The sequence below is a fragment of the Grampus griseus genome (assembly GCF_964374135.1).
Source record: "Grampus griseus genome assembly, chromosome: 3".
In the NCBI taxonomy this organism is placed as follows: domain Eukaryota; kingdom Metazoa; phylum Chordata; class Mammalia; order Artiodactyla; family Delphinidae; genus Grampus; species Grampus griseus.
The window spans coordinates 163986915-164005464 of NC_139019.1; the positions used below are offsets into that span (position 1 = coordinate 163986915).

Below are 18550 nucleotides of genomic sequence, written 5' to 3' on the forward strand. Positions count from 1 at the left end.
TGAAGGCTCCAGCTGCCTCCCCACCTACCCACCCACATCCCCCCAGGGGAGCTCCACTCCCTCCCTGTGGCCTGAGGGGCCTGCACCCCTCCCCAGCTCAACCCAGGCCTAGCCCCAGTTTGCCCAGAGGTAGGTGGGGGAGACACACACCTCTTGAGCCACGTGGACCGGCTGGAGCCCTTGCACTGTGAGCTGCTGCACGGGGCCAGCTTTGGGCACTTGTGGAGTGGCCTGGACCACGGACCTCTGGGGAAGGAAAGGCAAGTCAGACTATGGTAACGATGGCGATGATGGCTGCCCACCTGCCCCTAAGCACCACCCCCCGCCCACGTGAACTCATGTAAGCCTCACAGCAGCCCCATAAGGAAAGACGCCACCTTCCTCCAGCTTTTCACTGCTGGCCCTGCACCTAGTGCCTTCCAGGTTCATTATCAGGTTGCCTCTAGGCGCCATGTTACAGGTGTGGAACCCAGGCTCAACAAGGCGAGGCTGATGGGAAGTAGCACCGAGTTGAACTTGGGGCTGACTGAGGGGTTCCCTGCTCTCTACCCCACTCCCTCCATGGGTTACCCGCATGCCCATGAACCTGGCTGTCCTCACTGCCATGCCATGGAGGGCATGCGGCATTATCCTCAGGGCACAGTGAGGGACAGAGGCTGGGAGGCGGGAAGCTGCTGAGGGATGGGGCCAGGACTTGAACCCAGGCCTAGAGGTTCAGAGGGGCTCTGGTGCCAGGCAGGAGAGTATCTATGAATCCTTCAGGGTGGGGTTTCTGCTTTCCTCCAGGGAAAGGGTCTATGGTTTCACCTGGTTCTCCAGGGGATTGGGAACCTAACCTGAGTGGTAACGACCAGACGGCAGACAGCCCTTGCCTCTTAACCTGCTCTGGCTGCCGTGGCGGGCAGCTCAGAGTGAGGCCTCCTCCAGAAGACTGGGCATGGTTTTGGAGGCTGAGGCCTCTCGCTGAGCCCCCTAGGGGCGAGCCAGGACTTGGCCTTGGGGTTTCCTCCAGGCAAATGGGCCCAGAGAGGCCAAGGCTATTTCTCGAAGCTGTTTCCAGTGCCTGCTCGGTGTTAGGTGCTTTCCACGAGGATGCACTTCATCCTCACGGCGGCCCCAACCGCCCTGCTCCCAGGCCCTCGGGGAGGAGCCGTTATTTAGGTGAGAACGCGGAGTCTGGAGAGAAGCAGAGGTGCTTGCCAAAGGCCTAGGTGGCAGGCTGGGGCTGGACCCCCATCTGCTGGTCTCTCACAGGCCTTCGCCACTGCAACTCCCACTGACAACTGAAGGAGGATGCAGAGGCCGCCTGGCCAGCACCCTCGCCCCTGCCACTGCCCGCCTTTGCCTGGCACCTCTTGGGTGACGGGGACACTCTGCTGGACGCCGTGGACTTGCAGCTGCTGAGGCACCGTGCCCGTGGGGGCCCCAGCCGTCTTGCTGGAGGAGCTATTGGCCTGCACTGGCGACCGCTGCAATGGAAGGAGACACGGTGTGTGTGTGGAGCAGCTGGGGCCTGACAAAACCCTGCTCGGAAGGGCTGTCCAGAGAGCTTTTAGGGGAGGGCAGCAGCCAGAGGGGACGCAGCCAACCACCTAAGCTGGTAACCATCCTTTGCATCCAAATGCCTGGTCCGCACCACAGCCCCAGTCATCCCAGATGCAAGGCTCAGAGCTCAGCCCAGCTTCCCCAGCGGAGAGGGCTGGGGCTCGAGCCTCAGCTCATGGGCCACCTGCTGCCTCCATCATCAGATGGGCTGCAGCCCTGAAGTGAGGAAGGATAGGTGAGGGCACCCCTACTTTCCAGATGATTTGCTGACGCACAGATGGGAAGGGCCACAGAGTTGTGAGTGGTGGCACCAGGTGCTGACCCCAGGTGGGCTGGCTGCAGAGCCCGCCAGCTGTGGGCCGTGCTGTGTCACAGTGGGTATCATTAACTGTTTCACACATTTCTAACTCGGGGCTCAGTAGGCTCTGAGGGCCTGCCCAGAGTCCCCAGGACTGAATGGCTGAGCCAGGGATCTGCCCTGGAGCTGTGATTGCTGACACCCATGCTCCCGGCCACCCACGGCTTGCCTGCCTCCACACCCTCACTGGTGTTCAGGGGTCCCTGGATTCCATCCTGTGGTCGGAGGAGGAACCTCTACCCACCCTGTCAAGGGAAGAGGGGCCCACTTTGCCTCCTGGGATGCAGTGCCCTGAGCTGGAGCTTCAAGGCCCATCTCGACCCAGGGGAGAAGCTGCCTCCTCCTCCTGGAGCCGGGCTCAGCTCAGAGCCAGCAGGGGTAGGATCTGGCGGCCGAGCCACCCCAGCCAGGGTCAACAAGGACTTGGGAGGAGTGAGTCCTGACTCCTCTGGGGAGAGGGGTGGGGAGGGTAGCCAAAGGGGCCGCCACCTACCTCAGGAGGTGAGTGCACCTGCTGCGTGCCATGCACCGTCAGGGAGACCTGGCCACTCTTGCCGCCTGGGACTGTGCTCTGCACCACCAGACGCTGTGTGGGGAGAGCCTGGAGCCAGAAGGACCACAGTTCACTGACAACGGCCTGTGGTTTTTTTTGTTTTTTCTGTTGTTTTTTTTTTTTTGCTGTACGCGGGCCTCTCATTGCTGTGGCCTCTCCCGTTGCGGAGCACAGGCTCCGGACGCGCAGGCTCAGCGGCCATGGCTCACGGGCCCAGCCGCTCCGCGGCATGTGGGATCTTCCCGGACCCGGGCACGAACCCCTGTCCCCTGCATCGGCAAGCGGACTCTCAACCACTGCCACCAGGGAAGGCCCGGCCTGTGTGTTTTTAATGAGCACCTGTGCCGTGCCAGGCGCCGTTCTAGTGCTGCATGCCTGCTAGCTCACAGAATCGCCCTGACAGTCCTCCCCCACTTCACAGAGGTTTAGGACAGTGAAAGTACCTGCCCGAGATCCTGGAGCCCATGTGCAGCAGAGCTGGAGTTTGTGTCCAGGGAGCCTGTCTCCACAGGGCACATGAAATGTGCTCTCACCCTTGAAAGCTGACAGGGCTTTGTCCCGGTCCACGCTGGACGCCAGCACCCGGTGTGCAGCCTTCCAGGTGACAGACCACCATGCACTCACGCCCGTGCTGGCTATGGGTTCCTGGTTCCTAACCGGCTTTGGCTTCTCTGCTTTGGGACACTGGGGCTGGACCCACCAGCCACGTTCCTTACTGTCAGTCCTCAGGTCTCTGTTAAGATGACTCCTGCAGCTCTTCCTTCCCCAATGGGCCCTGACTGACACGGCCTCACCGGCTGGAGGCAGCAGGTAGGGCAGCCCCTGGATAGGCCCCATAGCCTTGATGCTGGTAAGGGTAGATAAGAGCAGGCCACAGGGGTGGGTTCTGCACCCTGGGGAGGCTCTGAGGTTGGGGGCTGGATGCAGGGCGCTTACCTGTTGGGGCACCGGGATGTTGGTGAGCTGGAGGGGTGACACGTGGCCCGGCTTGGTCTGCACACTCGTCTGGACCAGCAGCCGCTGCGGGGGAAGGAGGAGGGACCTGAGCAGCGCTGGCTTCCCCAGGGAGGCCCGGCCCGGGGCAGGGGCGGGGGGGGGGGATTTGCTGGGGCGGCAGCAGTGAACATCTTGATAAGAACAGGTGAGCAGATGGTTCGGGCAGCAGGACCAGGGGGGAAGCAAGGTACCCACGGCCACAGCCTCGCTGCCCCCCTCAGGTGCCCTCTCTACACACCCCTGGGGGAGGGGTGTGTGTCCTACCTGCTGGGTGCCCTGCACCTGCTGCACCACCTGAGTGGGGACTCCAGTCTGGCTGGCCGTGGAGCCCGGGCTGGCCTCTGACACAGTCTCGCTGGCCCGCATGGCACCTTCTGTAGGGAAAGGTCACCAGGTCAGCTCTGCCTGCTGCCACTGCCCCCACCCTGAGCCTGAGCCCGCTGGGATGCGACAATGCAGCCTGAAGCTAGCTCTGGATGGGGCTAGGCTCTCCAAGAATCCTGCCTGGCCCCTGGTCAGCCCCAACACTGCCCATTGGGGTGGGCTGGGGGCCCCAAGGGCCTATAATCCTTAACACCCAGAAGCAGCCTCCCTCCTCGCCCCCACCCTCACTGTCCCGAAGTCAGACCTGAAGCGGTGACTGAGAAGCCATGATGCAGCGGAGGCTTGGAGGGATGGATGCCTCTGCCCAACAGGCAGGACTGTGGACCGTGACTGACCCCGCCCCCCGCCCCCCCGCAGGTCCCGCAGCCTTGCAAGGCGTCGGGGCCACCTTCCTTGAAATGACCCCTGGCTTCCCAGGGATGGAAGCTGGTCAGAGAAGTTGCCCCAGAAGGTCTCACAGGCCTGCGGCCAAACACCCCCTCCCTCTCCACCGTCCCTGCTTCCCGGTCCTCACTGGGGTGTAGGGGGGCAGAGGGCTTGGAGCTGGGTGGGCGGGTACTCACGCTGACAGGCAGCCAAGAAGAGGCAATCATAGAACATGGTGCCCACCTGCCCCACCGCCCCGGGGGAGCCTGCCCAGCACTCCTCGCCCACCTCTTCGGGAACAGCAGGCTGTGCGGGCGGCTTTATACCTGCAACCTTGGGAAGCTAATCCCCCCAGTGGATGCAGAGTTCCTGGCTGTCCTCTTAGGATAAACACACTTCCCTCCCAGCGGGCAGAGCCTGAGTGGGGCCTTTGTGGGGCTGGGGCCACTCTGTGGGGTCAGGAGGGAGGCTGGTATCCAGAGATGCTATCAGGAAGGCATGGGTCGAGTTTCACGCACATCTCGCTAAGTGATTAACAGGGGAGCTGGGGGGGAGGGAGGGGTGTGGAGCACGAGTGTCGCTGAGAGGCACTGGTTGGGAGACCCTCACCCCAGCTGGGACACAATCCACCCCACCCCCTCTGTGTCGCCTGGTTGCTCCCAGCAGTTTCAGTTGTGGGGTAGGGCTGGGGGCACACATGCACCTGCCCTTCCTCCAATGTGCTGCCAGAAGGAGCCAAGGTCCCAGTCCCATCCCCTGGGAGCCCTCTGGTGGGATTGGAGGGCAGTGGGCAAGGAATAATAAAAGTAACTATAGCACTTCCGGTGCCCCAGGCACTGCAGTAGCATCTTCCTGGGCAGCTGGAAATGGAAAGAGCTTTTATTACCTCTGTTTTTAGAGAGGGCAACAGAGACCAGAAGAGGGCAAGTAACTTGTCCGAGGTTGTCCAGCCGGGAACTGGCAGACCAGAACACAGGCTCGTGTCTGTGCCCACATGAATGTCACACCATGTGTGGAACCCAGAGTCAAGGGTCAGGCCCAGGCTGAGGGCCCAAAGGCAGTGGTGTGCAGACTCAGCCCTGTGGGTACCGGAGGACAGTGAGCCAGGGGCCTACGGGGACATCACGAGGTCCAGAGCATCCCTTTGGGGCTCAGCCTCCAAAGCGGGGAGCTGGGCCTCAGCTGCTGTGGGGAGACATGGAGAAGGGCCTGACCAGGACAGAAAGGTCACCCTAGGTAGAAGCAAAGACCTCAGGGGCCAAGTCTGGGGCAGAGCACATGAATGTATGTAAGTTGGGTGTGGGGGAGTGGTAGCCAGATGTGGGGCGGACAGTAACCGCAGGCCTGCTTGGCCAGCTGCCTCTGCAACCAGTTCCAGGGGGCACCGATTCCTATGTTTTGCTGGAATTGTCCCTCGCATCTATTGTACTTAGGCTTCCCTGAATGGTAAAAGAGGAGGTCCTCCCTGAGCTGGCCCGCTGGGAGGAACCCGAGAAAGTCCCAAGTCATGTGAGGGGCCCGGCACACCTGGGTGTCCGTGAGGCACCGGAAGCCAGGCACAGCCCAAGGGATAGTGCCTGACAGAGGAGGCCCGTGGCAGGTTTGGCCTGGCTCAGGGTGGGCAGCGAATGGGGGGCTGGCCCCAGTCACCTCCTAGGCCCCGGTGCCCTGATGAAAATGCCAAGGCTGATCCTTAAGCGGGCCCCTGAGCAGCTGGAGGCCTGGGGACTTGCTGAGATCAAGCATCTGCCTGGGACAGGGAAGCCCCGGGAACCAGTGCTGTTGCCCATCTCCTGCCTCTGGGGTAGCCCTCAAGGCCGGAATCCCCATCTTTGCCAGGCAGGAGGGCATGCCGGGCAGGTGAGGCTCCAGAGTCTACTGTTTGGACGAGGGGCTTCCGATGTGTGAGCCCCCGTCTGCCTGTAGCCAGGGCAGGCTCCCTACCATTGTGTCTAGCCCTGGCTCTGAGAGAGAGAGAGAGAGAGAGAGAGAGAGAGAGAGAGAGAGAGAGAGAGAGAGTGTGTGTGTGTGTGTGTGTGTGTGTGTGTGTGTGTGTTTGCGTGCGCGCGTAGGGGGTCACTGAGTCTGCGAGCATCTGCATCTGTCTGCAAACTCCATTCTGGGCATGTGCACCAGACCAGAGAGGGCCCTGCTGTCTCAAGTCTCCAGTCAGGAAGCGGCAGCTGATTTCCTGTCCCTCAATCTGATGAGTGTCTCTTCCTCCCTGGGCCTTGCACTTCCTCACTGAGACCTACTCAGGTCTCAAATGTCACGAGCTACTTAGGGGAAGACAGAGGGAAACCTGAGGCTCGACTCCAAGCTGGGACCCAGTTCACCACGGACAACAGATGGGGCAGTCATGGCCCTCTCCCTCCTGATCCTTTGCTCCCATCCTGCAGATGATTTCAGTCAAAGGTTCTTTGCGGGGCCTGTGGACTCCTGCTGCCCCCAGCGTCCTGAGTCCCTTGTCTGCCCTGACCTCTGTTTCCCCATCTATGCTTGGGGACACTGACAAACACCCTCCATGTCCCTCTCCTGGACACAAGTCTTGTTGGACTCCCAAGGACTCCAGGTCAGAAGCAGGGAAGAGAGGCTGGACATGGTCCCTCCTTCAGCCCAGCCCTATGCCCCTTCCACAGGCTCACTTTCGCTTTCCTAGGGACAGCTGGCGGGACCCTTCCACCCGGGTTTTGGGTGAGAGTCCGGTTACCTCTGAGGACAGGGCTTTATGGATCTAGAGGACTGCTCCTAAGCCGGGAAATTTGAGCTTCCTTCCCATCACCTCCAAAGTCACCTTAGGGCAGAGCCTGCAAGGATCGGGTTAGTTGAGCTGCTTCTGGTGCTGCTCCTGGCTGGCTCCCAGCCTAGGCTCCAGGTCTGGCTCCAGGGCCCCTCCCTGCCTCCTCCCTGCCACTCCCTGGGTCTCTGCTCAGCTCAGATTGCTTCTGGCTCTGGAGGAACCCCAGGCACCTTGCTGCAGCCTTTGCTGGTGTCAGTTACACCCCCACCTCCACCCCTAGGACTGGCTCACATGGCCCAAGGGCCACCCTCAGATAAAAGGGACACTAAAACTGGGAGAGGGTTATGGAGGAACCCTAGGAAATCACGGCAAGGGGATGGGGGAGGGGTGAACGGAGCAGCACAAGTTCAGTGACAGGGTGCAACCCAACCTCCTCTGAGAACAAATCAAGGAAGCATTGCCCAGTAAGCCTTCCGGGGACAGGCTTGCTCCCGGCAGAACTGCGAGCAGAAGGGAAATGAAATTCCCCAGGACCGCTGTGGAAGACAATTAAGCCACTGCTTGACCAAAGAAGGGAGGTTAAGATTCACGCCAACAGCCATTCACGCCAACACTGCAACCCGTCCACACTGAGTGCCCCACAGCAAGATGGGGGGACAGGGGAGGAGGGAAAGAAAGGCTTTGACCTGTAAGCACCAGGGACTCCCTGGGGGAGAAGACAAGGGGAAGAGAGGAGGTAGGCTGGGCCTTGGGGTGTTCTGGGGTCTGGAGATGTGCATCCATTCCAGACCCTTGTTCTGGGGACCCTGGACACCTGAAGCAGCAAAAGCCAGCACTCAGGAGGTTCAGGGCCAATAAGATGCCCTGTAGGCTACGAAAAGTCCTCCAGCAGTGACAGACAAGCCCTCCTACCTGCTCTTGGCTGCCCAGGGGCTGATGGGGTATGAGGACCGAGCTGGGTCAGGCCAGCATTCACGAGGGATGAACCACCAGAAGGTCTGGGATGGGAGTGCTCCTGGCAGAGGGCAACGTGAGTGCAAAGGCCCAGAGACGAACTAAGCCTGGAAGGTTTGAGGAGCCACAGGAAGACCAGTGGGGCTGAAGCAGGTAAGCCAGGGGGCAGGTTAGTACCAGGTAGGGCTGGGTGGCCAGCAGGCCTTGAAGGCCAGAGTCAGGAGGTTGGACACTTGTCAGCAGGGGCACAGGGAGTGTGGAGTTTTTTAAGCCCCTTCCTGCGAGCCACAGGGGGCCAGATCTCCTAGGGCCAAGACAGGCCAGGCCAAGGTTTCTCAGAGAGTGCTCCCAGGGCCACCTGCCTTGGAATAATCTGGGTTGAGCTGGGACATGATGGAACCTAATCAAGAGCTGGCAAGAGGCTCCCTCTGGTTGCTGTGGGGGGAGGACTGTGAAGGGTATGAGCAGAAGCTGGACCAGGGTAGGGGGCCGTGGAGGTGGGAGAGGGGGTGGGTTCTGGCTGCATTCAGGAGGTGGAGCCAAGAGATCTTGCTTGCTCAAGCGAGGGTGAGACAGGGAACTTCCTTGGCGGTCCAGTGGTGAAGACCCTGCGCTCCCACTTCAGGGGCAAGGTTTCGATCCCCGGTCAGGGAACTAAGATCCCACGTGCCGCACGGTACAGCCAGAAAAAAAAATTAAAAAGGATGGGTAAGACAGGAATGAAGGCTGACCCAGACCTGGGGGTGATATTTACTAGGACAAGGAAGTCTCAATGGAGGCCAGATTTGAAGAAGGAAACAAATCCAGACTTCTATTTGGCCACGCTGGTTTGAGAGGCCCCTTTGATGGCTCCCAGGTAGCTAGGGCTCAGGGCTGAAGCCCAGGATGCAGACCTCAACGTGGCACTGTCAGCGTAAGAGGTGGCAACGCAAGCTGAGACACTGGACAAGACCACCGTGAAGGGAGAATCACTGGAGCAGAGAGGAGACCTCAGACCTGATGAGGTCATTGCTGACAAAGTCAGGGAGATGAGGAGGAAGGAGGGAGGTGGGCAGAAACCAGGGCAGGAGGGCAGCTCCGGGAGGAGGGGGACCAGTGTGTCAGGCGCTGCCCAGAGGCTAAGGAAGAGAAGAACAGAGGGTGGCCAGTGGATCGACAAGACAGGGGCCATGGGTGACCCTGACGAGGACTGTGGCGAGGGAAGGTGCAAGTGGCTGAGGTGAGGGAGAAGAGACTAAGGAAGGGAGCGTGAATCCTTTGAGGAATTCTAACTTAAAGGGAAGAGAATCGGGCAGCAGCTGAAAGGGGTGCAGGGCCTGGGAGGCCCGGTTAAAATGGGAGCTGTTACATCTTTTCAAGCAGGTGGAGAAGATCAGCAAGAGAGGGACCCAGTGAGGAGGCCAGGATGGCAGAAGCAAGTCCTGGAGGGGGCAGCCTGGAACAGGCAGGGGGCCGATTCACCCTTCCAGAAGCCAGAAAGCAGAGCTGGTGGGTGCAGATGGACCCCGGGTGCGGGAGGCTGGCTGGGTGGGAGAAGGGGTCCTTCTTGTCATGTGATGATGCCTTGTCCCCAGAGAGGTCAGCAGCAGGGTCGGGGTCAAAAGCACAGGGTGAGAGGGAGGTGACAGAGGTGAGAGATGCGGGAGTGGGTTTCTCGGACAGTGAGGGCTATGCTGGCTAGGAAGTGTAGCAGGATCCCTGTGCAGCACCGAGAGCCCCCTGGAGATCTGTGGCCCGGTGACCTGGCCACGTCCTTGGCCTGGCCTCACTCTGCACTCAGCTGACTCTTGCGTACCATCCCTCCACACCAGTCTGTGTGTTAAAGAGTCACTGTCCTGAGCCCCTGTGTGCCCCACCCCCTGGCCCTCCCTGGGGACCCCGACACAGCCAGGAGCCTCCAGGATGCTGCTGGGGCCCAGCTGCTTCTGTCCTGGTCCTATGGGGCCATGTCAACTGCCACAAATTTTGACCCTTTATTGTCCTATGGTCCTAAACGCAGTCTTGACCTGCTCCTTCCGCAGCCTCCCAGGATGCCCTTAGGATCCCCACCGCTTCCTTTTCCACTCTGGGAGGACCAGGGCCAGCCTCAACATGAGGTTTCGCTGCATCCTCCCCTCTACACAGAGCACATCAGAAACCACTAATGACGCCGAGCCCTGTTCGGAGCTCCACATTCTCCCTTGGGGAGAGACTGCCTGTCGTGACCCTGTGCTCCCACTTCCCTCTGCTCAGCCCATACCCATTCTAGAATAAGCGGGCATGGGGAAGATGCTCTAGGCAGGAACCATGGGTGCCATGACCCAAGCTTCCTGGTCATTTGCTCCACAGCCTCAAGGGGCGGCCACAGTGACAAACAGGAGCCCTTGGCCACATCACATGCTCACGAACTCGCCCAGCCAAGAGCCCCGCTTGGCCTGAGTCTTGCCAAAAATGAAATGGGAGGGGAGGGGAAGTGGTCCCTCAGGCCTCCCAGCGGACCTCCCTGAACTGCCACAGGGAGCACCTCACACACAGCCCCTGAGCGCTCGAAGCTGTTATGATCCCTTTACGGATGATGGCTGTGTGTTCACCCTCCATCTCCAGCAGGCGTTTGCAAATTAACTCCACTGCCCAATCCTTTCTTCAAGTGACACCTTACTTGAGGATAGAGACAGAAACAGCTCTAAGAGCTGTCCCGGTGGGGAGGAGTTTGGGGGCACAGAGGCCTCCCTGCTTGGTCTGACTACTCCTTCCCCAGAGGTGCCCCCCAGATCCCACCTGGGAACCCCAGAGAGTTTAAAAGCTGCCCTCCTGGTAACAGGCATAATAAGTGACAATGGGAGGGCGCCAGGGTGCCTCCACATCCAGGATGCTAGGCTCCCCAAAACTCCCTTTGGGGTTGTTCACTGAGTGCCCTCGCTCTGAGCACGTGTCCACTTACCGGAGACGGTGACCACGATGTACTGCTGGGATGCCGGGGACGGGGCGGGTGTGCCGGCCGGCTGCGAGGGCGTGGGGGTGGCCGGGAGCTCTGTCACGTACTGCTTCTGGCCGCCCGGTGGCTGTGCCTGAGGCTGCGGACTCTGCAGCTCGGTGACATACTGGGGCTGGGGGGTGGCGGTGGTGGCGGGGGGCTGGGGAGGCTGGGGTGCTGCTGAGGCTGGTGGTGGTGGTGGCTGGGGCTGGGCTTGTGGAGGGGCCTGTGGCGGCTGGGATGGTTGCGGGGCTGCCTGTAGCTCAGTAACGTACGCCTGTGTTGCCATGCCAACAGTGGGGAAAATGATAATAAATAAGGCTTTTCTTTTTTTTCTTTTTTTTTTTTTGCTTGCTTGGGAAGAAAGGTGGGGCGGGGCGGGGGAGAAGAGGAGGAAAAAACAAGAAGGAAAAACAAGAATTAATCTACAGGCAGAGGAAACCAGGGACAGCTCCTGGCTCCCTAGAGACACATTTGAGTTCATCAGTAACTTAATTAAATCCTGAGGCTGGTGGCAAGATATAACGAATCCATCGTTACTGCAGGGCAACTAAGTATGGACTGGAGCTGGTCTGCACCTCTTCCACTCATCCCTGCCCAGGATTCCTGCCTTCTTCCTTCCTAGGCCCCAGCGCCTGGGGGACCCCTGTGCTGGGAGAGCTCCGGCTCTCACCCAAAAACAAATAATACAGTTCTCCTGAGGGCTCCTGCAGGCTGGGCACTGTGCTGAGTGCTTTCTTTACATTACTCAATTTTAATTTTTGTTTTTTGGCCGCGCCACGTGGCACGTGGGATCTTAGTACCCTGACCAGGGGTTGAACCCGTGCCCCCTGTAGTGGAAGCGTGGAGTCTTAACCACTGGACCGCCACGCCAGGGAAGTCCCTACATGACTTTTTTTGTTTTTTAAGCTTGTGGTTTTCTTTTTTTTTAATTAATTAATTTATTTATTTTTGGCTGCATTGGGTCTTCGTTGCTGCGCACGGGCTTTCTCTAGTTGCGGCGAGCGGTGCCCGGGCTTCTCATTGTGGTGGAGCATGGGCTCTAGGCACGCTGGCTTCATTAGTTGCGGCACGCGGGCTCAGTACTTGTGGCGCACGGGCTTAGTTGCTCCGCGGCATATGGGATCTTCCTGGACCAGGGCTCGAACCTGTGTCCCCTGCACTGGCAGGCAGATTCTTAACCACTGCGTCACCAGGGAAGTCCCCCTACATTACTTAATTTAAGACTTTGCAACGATCACATCTGAATTTGGGTTCCTTCTGCCAGAGGAGGAGCTGAGGCTCAGAGAGGTTGAGATTGCCCCAGGCCACACAGCAGGGAAGTGGCAGGACCGAGTCTGAACCCTGGGCATTCTAAGCACTTGACTAGTCGGCTAATTGCCAGAAAGGAAAGTCATGGGGAAGCTACCTCCCAGCCAGCCCGTGCCAGCTCCCTAATCGCCTGCCATCTGGGCTTGGATTCTTGGCTGAGTACCATTCCCAGTGGGGTGCCAGACACACAGAAGCTGTTTGAGTCCAAAAAGCCTCCCGAGCTGCTTGCTGCCACAGAAGTGAGGGCAGTTACAGGTGGTGACACCAGATGTGAGCTCCTCAAGGAAAGTGGCCTTCTAGGACCAGGGGCAGCTGGGCTGGGAACAGGTCCTGGCCACAGGGCAGGCCCAGCAGCCCCTGCTGACCTCAGAATGGGGCCCACCTGACCAGGCAGAGGCAGCTTTTATGGCTGCTAAAAGGTTGTGGTCCCTCTCCCAGGAGCCGGGTGAGGCACATGGTCTCTCTTGCCAAGGGGGAATGGGCCCTGGTTCAGGTCCAGGGGCGCTGTTCTGGGCTTTCCCACTGGGCAAGACGGAAGGGTGGCCTGCCAGGGACTCAGGCAACAGGGGGAGCTTGCCCACCGGGAGAGGGAAGAGGCTACTGCCTGCCATGCGCACAGAGAAGACATCTTCCCCCAGCCCCTGCCCTTCCCCAACTCTTCTGCCAGCATTAGAGAGGCCCACCTCCTCAGGTCTCATACTACTGGGTCCAAACTCTGGACCAGATCAGGTGCTCAAGTCACTGCAGCTAATCAGCACCTGTCTGCCCAGTGTCAGACCCACATCCACATGAACCCTGGCCTGTCTCTTAATTCATAAACGTGTAACTGACTTTCCTCTGGGCCTCAGTTTTCCCATCTGTCACCTGGGGATGATGAGAACACCTGATTCATAAGGCTGTTGTAAAGATCCAATGTGATCAGCCCAGCACCCAATAAGCACTGAGAAATGGAAGTTGCTATTATTATTATTCATTCAACAAACATCCATGCCAGTTGGGGCTGGAAGGGAGAGAGAGACACAGTCCTCAAGCTCTTGGAAAGAGGTGCCAAGGGGGACTCTGACTCTGGTGTTCATCAGCCTCACCTGGGGAGTTAGTTAAATGCAGGTTCCTAGGCCCCACTGCCAGAGTCTGGGATGACCCTGGAGTCTGCTGTTTGAGCTAGTCCCCTGGATGATTCAGAGGCAGGTGGTTCTGGGGGCACTGAGAAACCCTGGCTTGGACTTTCCCAGCCCTAAGAGAGCTGGCCCCTAGGGGCCCCTCCCACCACAAAAGGGCTTTAAAAGCTCCACACTTGCTGGTGCTTTCTCCTCCTCGAGGTGCCAACCCTGCAGGCCTCCTCCCTTCCCCTCAGGGGCAGAGGAAGGTGGCGATGAGACAACTGAAAGGCTGAGCTCAAAAAGGGGAAGGGGGCTTCCCTGGTGGCACAGTGGTTGAGAGTCCGCCTGACGATGCAGGGGACACGGGTTCATGCCCCGGTCCGGGAAGATCCCACATGCCGCGGAGCGGCTGCGCCCGTGAGCCATGGCCGCTGAGCCTGTGCGTCCGGAGCCTGTGCTCCGCAACAGGAGAGGCCACAGCAGTAAGAGGCCTGCGTAACACACACACACACACAAAAAAAAAAAAAAAGGGGGGAAGAGGAGGTGGATAAAACAGTTAAACCAACTTCTCTGTTGGGAGACCTTCTCAGCACTGTCATTGTTAGTCTCTAGGAAGAATGATACAGAATGACATATTTCCCATAACTATTTCACCAGGGAACCCCCATTTTTTTGCCATTTGTGGAAGACTAGGTTAAGCAGAGTTCTGTAGGGTGTTCCCTAGAGAGGAATAAGTCACAAATATTTATACAGGATGAGGCATTCCCGGTCTATCTGAGCATGACTCAGCAAATCTGTTCCTTAGCAACGAAACTGCCCAAAAAAAGCACCAATGGCTGCACCTATCTTCAAAGCCAACACCTGTTTTTGGAGAAAGTTTGAATCAATTCTTTAGGTCAGGGGCTGGCAAATTTCTGTGCAGTCAACATTTTTGGCTTTGAAGGCAGACAGCCTATTGCAATGACTCAACTTTGCCCCTGGAGTATTAAAGTAGCCATGGACAATATGTAAACAAGCAAGTGTGGCTGTGTGCCAATAAAAGTTTATTTCTAGATACTTAGATTTGAATTTTCATAATTTTCACATATCATGATATATTAATCATGTCACAAAATATCAGTCTTAAAAATGTAAAAATCAGTCTTAGCTCACAGGCCATATAAAACAGGTGAAGGCTGTAGTTTGCCAACTGTTCTAGATGCCAGATACTTAACTGAATGGTTTACATCTTGGACAAGGCCCTCCCAAGGAAATGGAAAGAAAACCTCACTTCCCTCACTTGTAGACTGGCTTCAAAAATGAACTTTTGGGGGAATGGGGAAATTAGATATAATAATGTGTGTTTCCTTCAACCTCTATATCCAGTTTTCTTGTTTTTTGTTTTGGCTACACCATGTAGCTTGTAGGATCTTAGTTCCCCAACCAGGGGTTAAACCCGGGCCCCAGCGTGAAAGCATGGAGTCCTCACCACTAGACTGCCAGGGAATTCCCTAGCCACTTAGTTTTTAAGACTTGTCAATAATTCCTCCAAAATAGATCCTAGGGCTGGGCATTTCCCTCCATCTTTATCAATACCATGCTAGTCTGGGCTACCATCGTCTCTTGCCTGGACCCTCTCATCACTGGCTCCTGGCTTTACTCCTGCCTGTATAGTCTATAAGATCCTTTGAAAACACAAACCCTATCGTGTCACTTCTCTATTGAGAAGGCTCTAAGGCTCCCATCACAGAGAATAAAATCCAGAGCCCTCCCCATGACCCATAGGGCCATGTGGGATCTGGCCCTTTCCCCTTTCTCATTCTGAATGTTCTAGCCACAATGTGGCTTCCCAAATGCTCCAGGCCTCCTCCTGCCTCAGGACCTTTGCACCAGCTCTTCCATCTACTGGCATGCTCTCCTCGCCTCCAGCTGCTGGCTGCTTATCACTCATGTCCTAGTTCATATGCCACCTTCTCAGGTCTCAAGTAACCCCCTTCCAAGCCCTCTGGAGTACATACTCCTGTTTTATTTTTTTCCTGGCCCTGTATCCTGTTTATTTTCCTCTTCCCTCCACGACCAGGAAGGTAAGCTTTCCCCAGGGGTGGAGATGTGACCTGCCTTGCCCATGACTCTATCCCCAGCTACTAAAACACTGACAAGCACAAAGCTGGGGCTCAACTTTTACTGTCAAATGAGTGTCCACAATGCTGGGAACACACTGCTAGTGACTGTCAAAAGCCGGTTCAAATCTGCCGACTGGTAAGACCTTGTGAAAAAGTTACTGCCTCCTGCCAGCAGCAAGCTTGTGCTACAGGGGCAGGTGATGTCTCCTGGTCCAGAACAGGCCCCTTAGGCCAGGAAGACTATGTGCTGTGTGGCTGCTATCTGGAGGCCGTGTCCCTAGTAGGTGGTGATGGGGAGTGGGGTGGATTCTGCCTAGCCTATCCCGTCTTCAGCCCCAAAATGCTGGGGCATGTGGCAGGAAGGGGAGGGAGAGACCCTTAGCTCCAGAGACACCCTTCCCAGGTCCCCACCTTTCCCATGACACCCACAGCCCCAGCTCATCCAGCTGCCTCCCGGAAGGTTGAGTCTGAGCCTGGGCCCAGGGAAAAATTTTCTTTCTGGCTACCCTCCTAAAGCTGGAGAAGGGCCTTAGGAGAGTGACACTTTCCCACTAGAAACTAGAGTCCTAGCACTCAGCTTCCCGGGATCCCAGTCATCGGCCCACACAGCAAGTGAGTCAAGCCTTAAAGCCACTAGGCTGTCACCCGATTCAAAATGATAAAAATAAATGCGAATGGTATAATTCCAAAGGCTGAGCAGGAAGCAACAACCATCATAATAACAGTAGCAGCCAACATAGTTTGAGTGATTACTATGTATTTAATGCTCAACATGTATTCTTTTATGGGATCCACAGCATAGTAATATGAGATTAAAATCATTACCAATGATCACTGTCCCTAGTTTAGATGGGAGGAAACTAAGGTCCAGAGAAGTTAAGTTACTTGCCCAGGAGCATACAGCTAGAAAGCAGTTGATTGTTTCAAGGACAAGTGACCAAAGCCAGTGTTCCCTTCAGGAACCCCTCTGGGCTTGGGCCTTTCAAATGCATAAGATATAAGAAGGGGGAGGGGCAGTTAACAAGACTAGATCACTTTCTGCTCAGAGCTCGCCTTTCTAACAGGTACCGATGACCTGGCAACTTGGTTATTTCTAGATTTTGGAAATATTTCCCAGATCACGTTATTTCCTGACCTGGGAAAAATCCCTGGAGAAGTGACACTCCCAAGCCTTATGTCAAATTCTTGAGGGAAAGTTTTGGGAGAACCTGAAACGTTCCTTCTCCCTGAAGTTTACTGATTGATTTTAAAAGAAAACGGCTGCAGAATGCACTCGGCTCTGCTGATGCCAAGCTCCAAAGCAAGACGGAGAATAAGCACAGTGGACTTGGCCCAGCTGCTGTTTAAAAAAAAAAAAAAAAAAAATTCTTCCCCAAGCTGGCAGATCTTGTCCCGGCAAAGCAGTCACTCAGATTCTCCTCTAACAAATGTGGAACACTTCCCCTTCCCTCTGATCTCGGTGTCCCAGCTCCCTGCCCACGTGGCTCTGTAAGCTGGTACCTCCTCAGCGACATGTGACCCAGTTGACACCAACTTGACTGACACAAAAACATGTGTCTAGCCAAGAGAAGCAGCGTCAGAAACTTCCTCAGGCGCCCTTTACTCCATCATTGACTTCCTTCCCCAAAGGAAGACCAGGATGGGCAGAACAGCTAGGAATGGTCCCATCTCCAGGAACAAGCCCCCTGCCCAGGGACAAGACGAGATCTTACATCTTAGAGCTGCCCACATAGAAGCAATCAAGTTTCTGTTCTTCTAACTCAGTCACCCAAGATCACTCCTCTCTGCCATGGGCTTCGCTTTCTGCGAACCAAATCGTCCGGACTAAAGCCATACCCCTATCCCACAGCTTCATGAAATTGTCTACCTTCATCTCTTTTCAGAGAGAAGGCAGATTTAGGAGCGAACAGCAATGTTGAAATCAAGACTAACAGTTAATCTATAAAAAACATTCAGAAAAAGTAGATAGGAGTAAAAAGTTCAAGAATGAGCCCTAGAGAAATTCCTGAAAGGAATTAGGAGTCCCTGAAATGCAAAAAAGAGGCGATGGCAGTGATTCTCCCCACTTTACAGGATAGAAAACTGAGGCCTCACATGTGGTACACACTTGAGTCCTGGCAGGTTCTAAAGTGACAAGGCACAGGTGGCTTCCGTCGCTTACGCGAGCAGGAATGCCTAGGGGAGAGCTGCCCCACCCGGTTCCCGGGGCACCGGCCGGTCCCGCCCACACCTTATGACCTGGCCCCGCCCACTCACTTCGGTCCCGCCTCGCCCCTCCCTCGTTCCCATTGGCCCAGCCCTCCCAGTCCCGCCCCCTTGTGCCTCCCGACATATAAAAGCCCCCCGCCCCGGCTGGCCGGCCTACCTCCACTCGCCGTCTGCCTGCGAGCGCCCGCCCCTCGCGGGGGCCGGGCTGCGGGGCCCGGGGGCGGGTGGTGTAGCCCCAGCCGGGCCCCAGCCCCCTCCCCCACGGCCCCGACAGTCGCCGCCGCCATTTTGACCGCCCGCCCCTTCCCCCAAGATTATGATTAGAGACACCCGCTGCCCGGGCCTCGCTGTCCTCCCCGGCCCGGACCGCCACCCTGGGGCCGCACGGGTTACCTCGGCTTCTCCCTACTTCTGTCCGCGGAAGGGCTTTCCACAGGTCTCGGAGGCGATGTTGGGAGGGGGACAGAACGTGCCGGGGTCCCCGGGCCAGGCCGGGGGGGTGGGGGTGGGGGTCGGCCGGTCGGTTGTTGTTGTTGACTCGCGTTGCCGGGTTGCTTGGTCGCCACGACTACCGTGGCTATGGCGCCTCCGTTTCCCTCACCGGGGCAACTGTTGCTACCCACCCTACTTACGTCACGCGCCGGGGGCGGGGTCCAGGGTGATTGGCGGCACTGGGAAAAGTGATTGGATGGCGCCAGGCCCTGCCGCTAAGCTATTGGCTCCAAGGCACGTCTTTCAACATCCTCTCGACTTCCCGACGCTCTGATTCATCGGTGTGAATGTCCATCGAGGGAAACTAAGCCTTCAAAGGCAGAGGAGCCCGTCACTCCCTCAAGGAAGCTGCGGGCTAAGAATAAAGGGGTGGGGCCTGTAAGGTCGGGACTGGTTTGCGGCCGTAAAACTTGCCTTTTGGTTCGACTAAAGGGACGTCAATCTAGCCCAAAGGTTTGCCGCGCTCTCTCGCTGGAAGCTGTGCGCAT

General features: G+C 57.3%; 1 protein-coding gene across 2 annotated transcripts in view; it reads right to left on the reverse strand.

The window, feature by feature from the left end:
* Positions 1-18157, reverse strand: part of RFX1 (regulatory factor X1) — a 31643-nt gene extending 13486 nt beyond the window's left edge. The window contains exons 1-7 of one of the 2 annotated variants that reach the window (XM_082650905.1): positions 17964-18157; positions 10817-11203; positions 3717-3826; positions 3393-3476; positions 2397-2504; positions 1353-1469; positions 151-246 (exon numbers count right to left, since the gene is read on the reverse strand). In XM_082650905.1, the coding sequence (XP_082507031.1) occupies positions 151-246; positions 1353-1469; positions 2397-2504; positions 3393-3476; positions 3717-3826; positions 10817-11138 (837 nt within the window). In that variant the 5' untranslated portion in view covers positions 11139-11203; positions 17964-18157. Of the gene's footprint in view, positions 1-150; positions 247-1352; positions 1470-2396; positions 2505-3392; positions 3477-3716; positions 3827-10816; positions 11312-17963 lie in introns of those variants that run through there. The other variant, XM_082650904.1, reaches the window with a different exon arrangement.
* Positions 18158-18550: the final 393 nt, after the last annotated feature.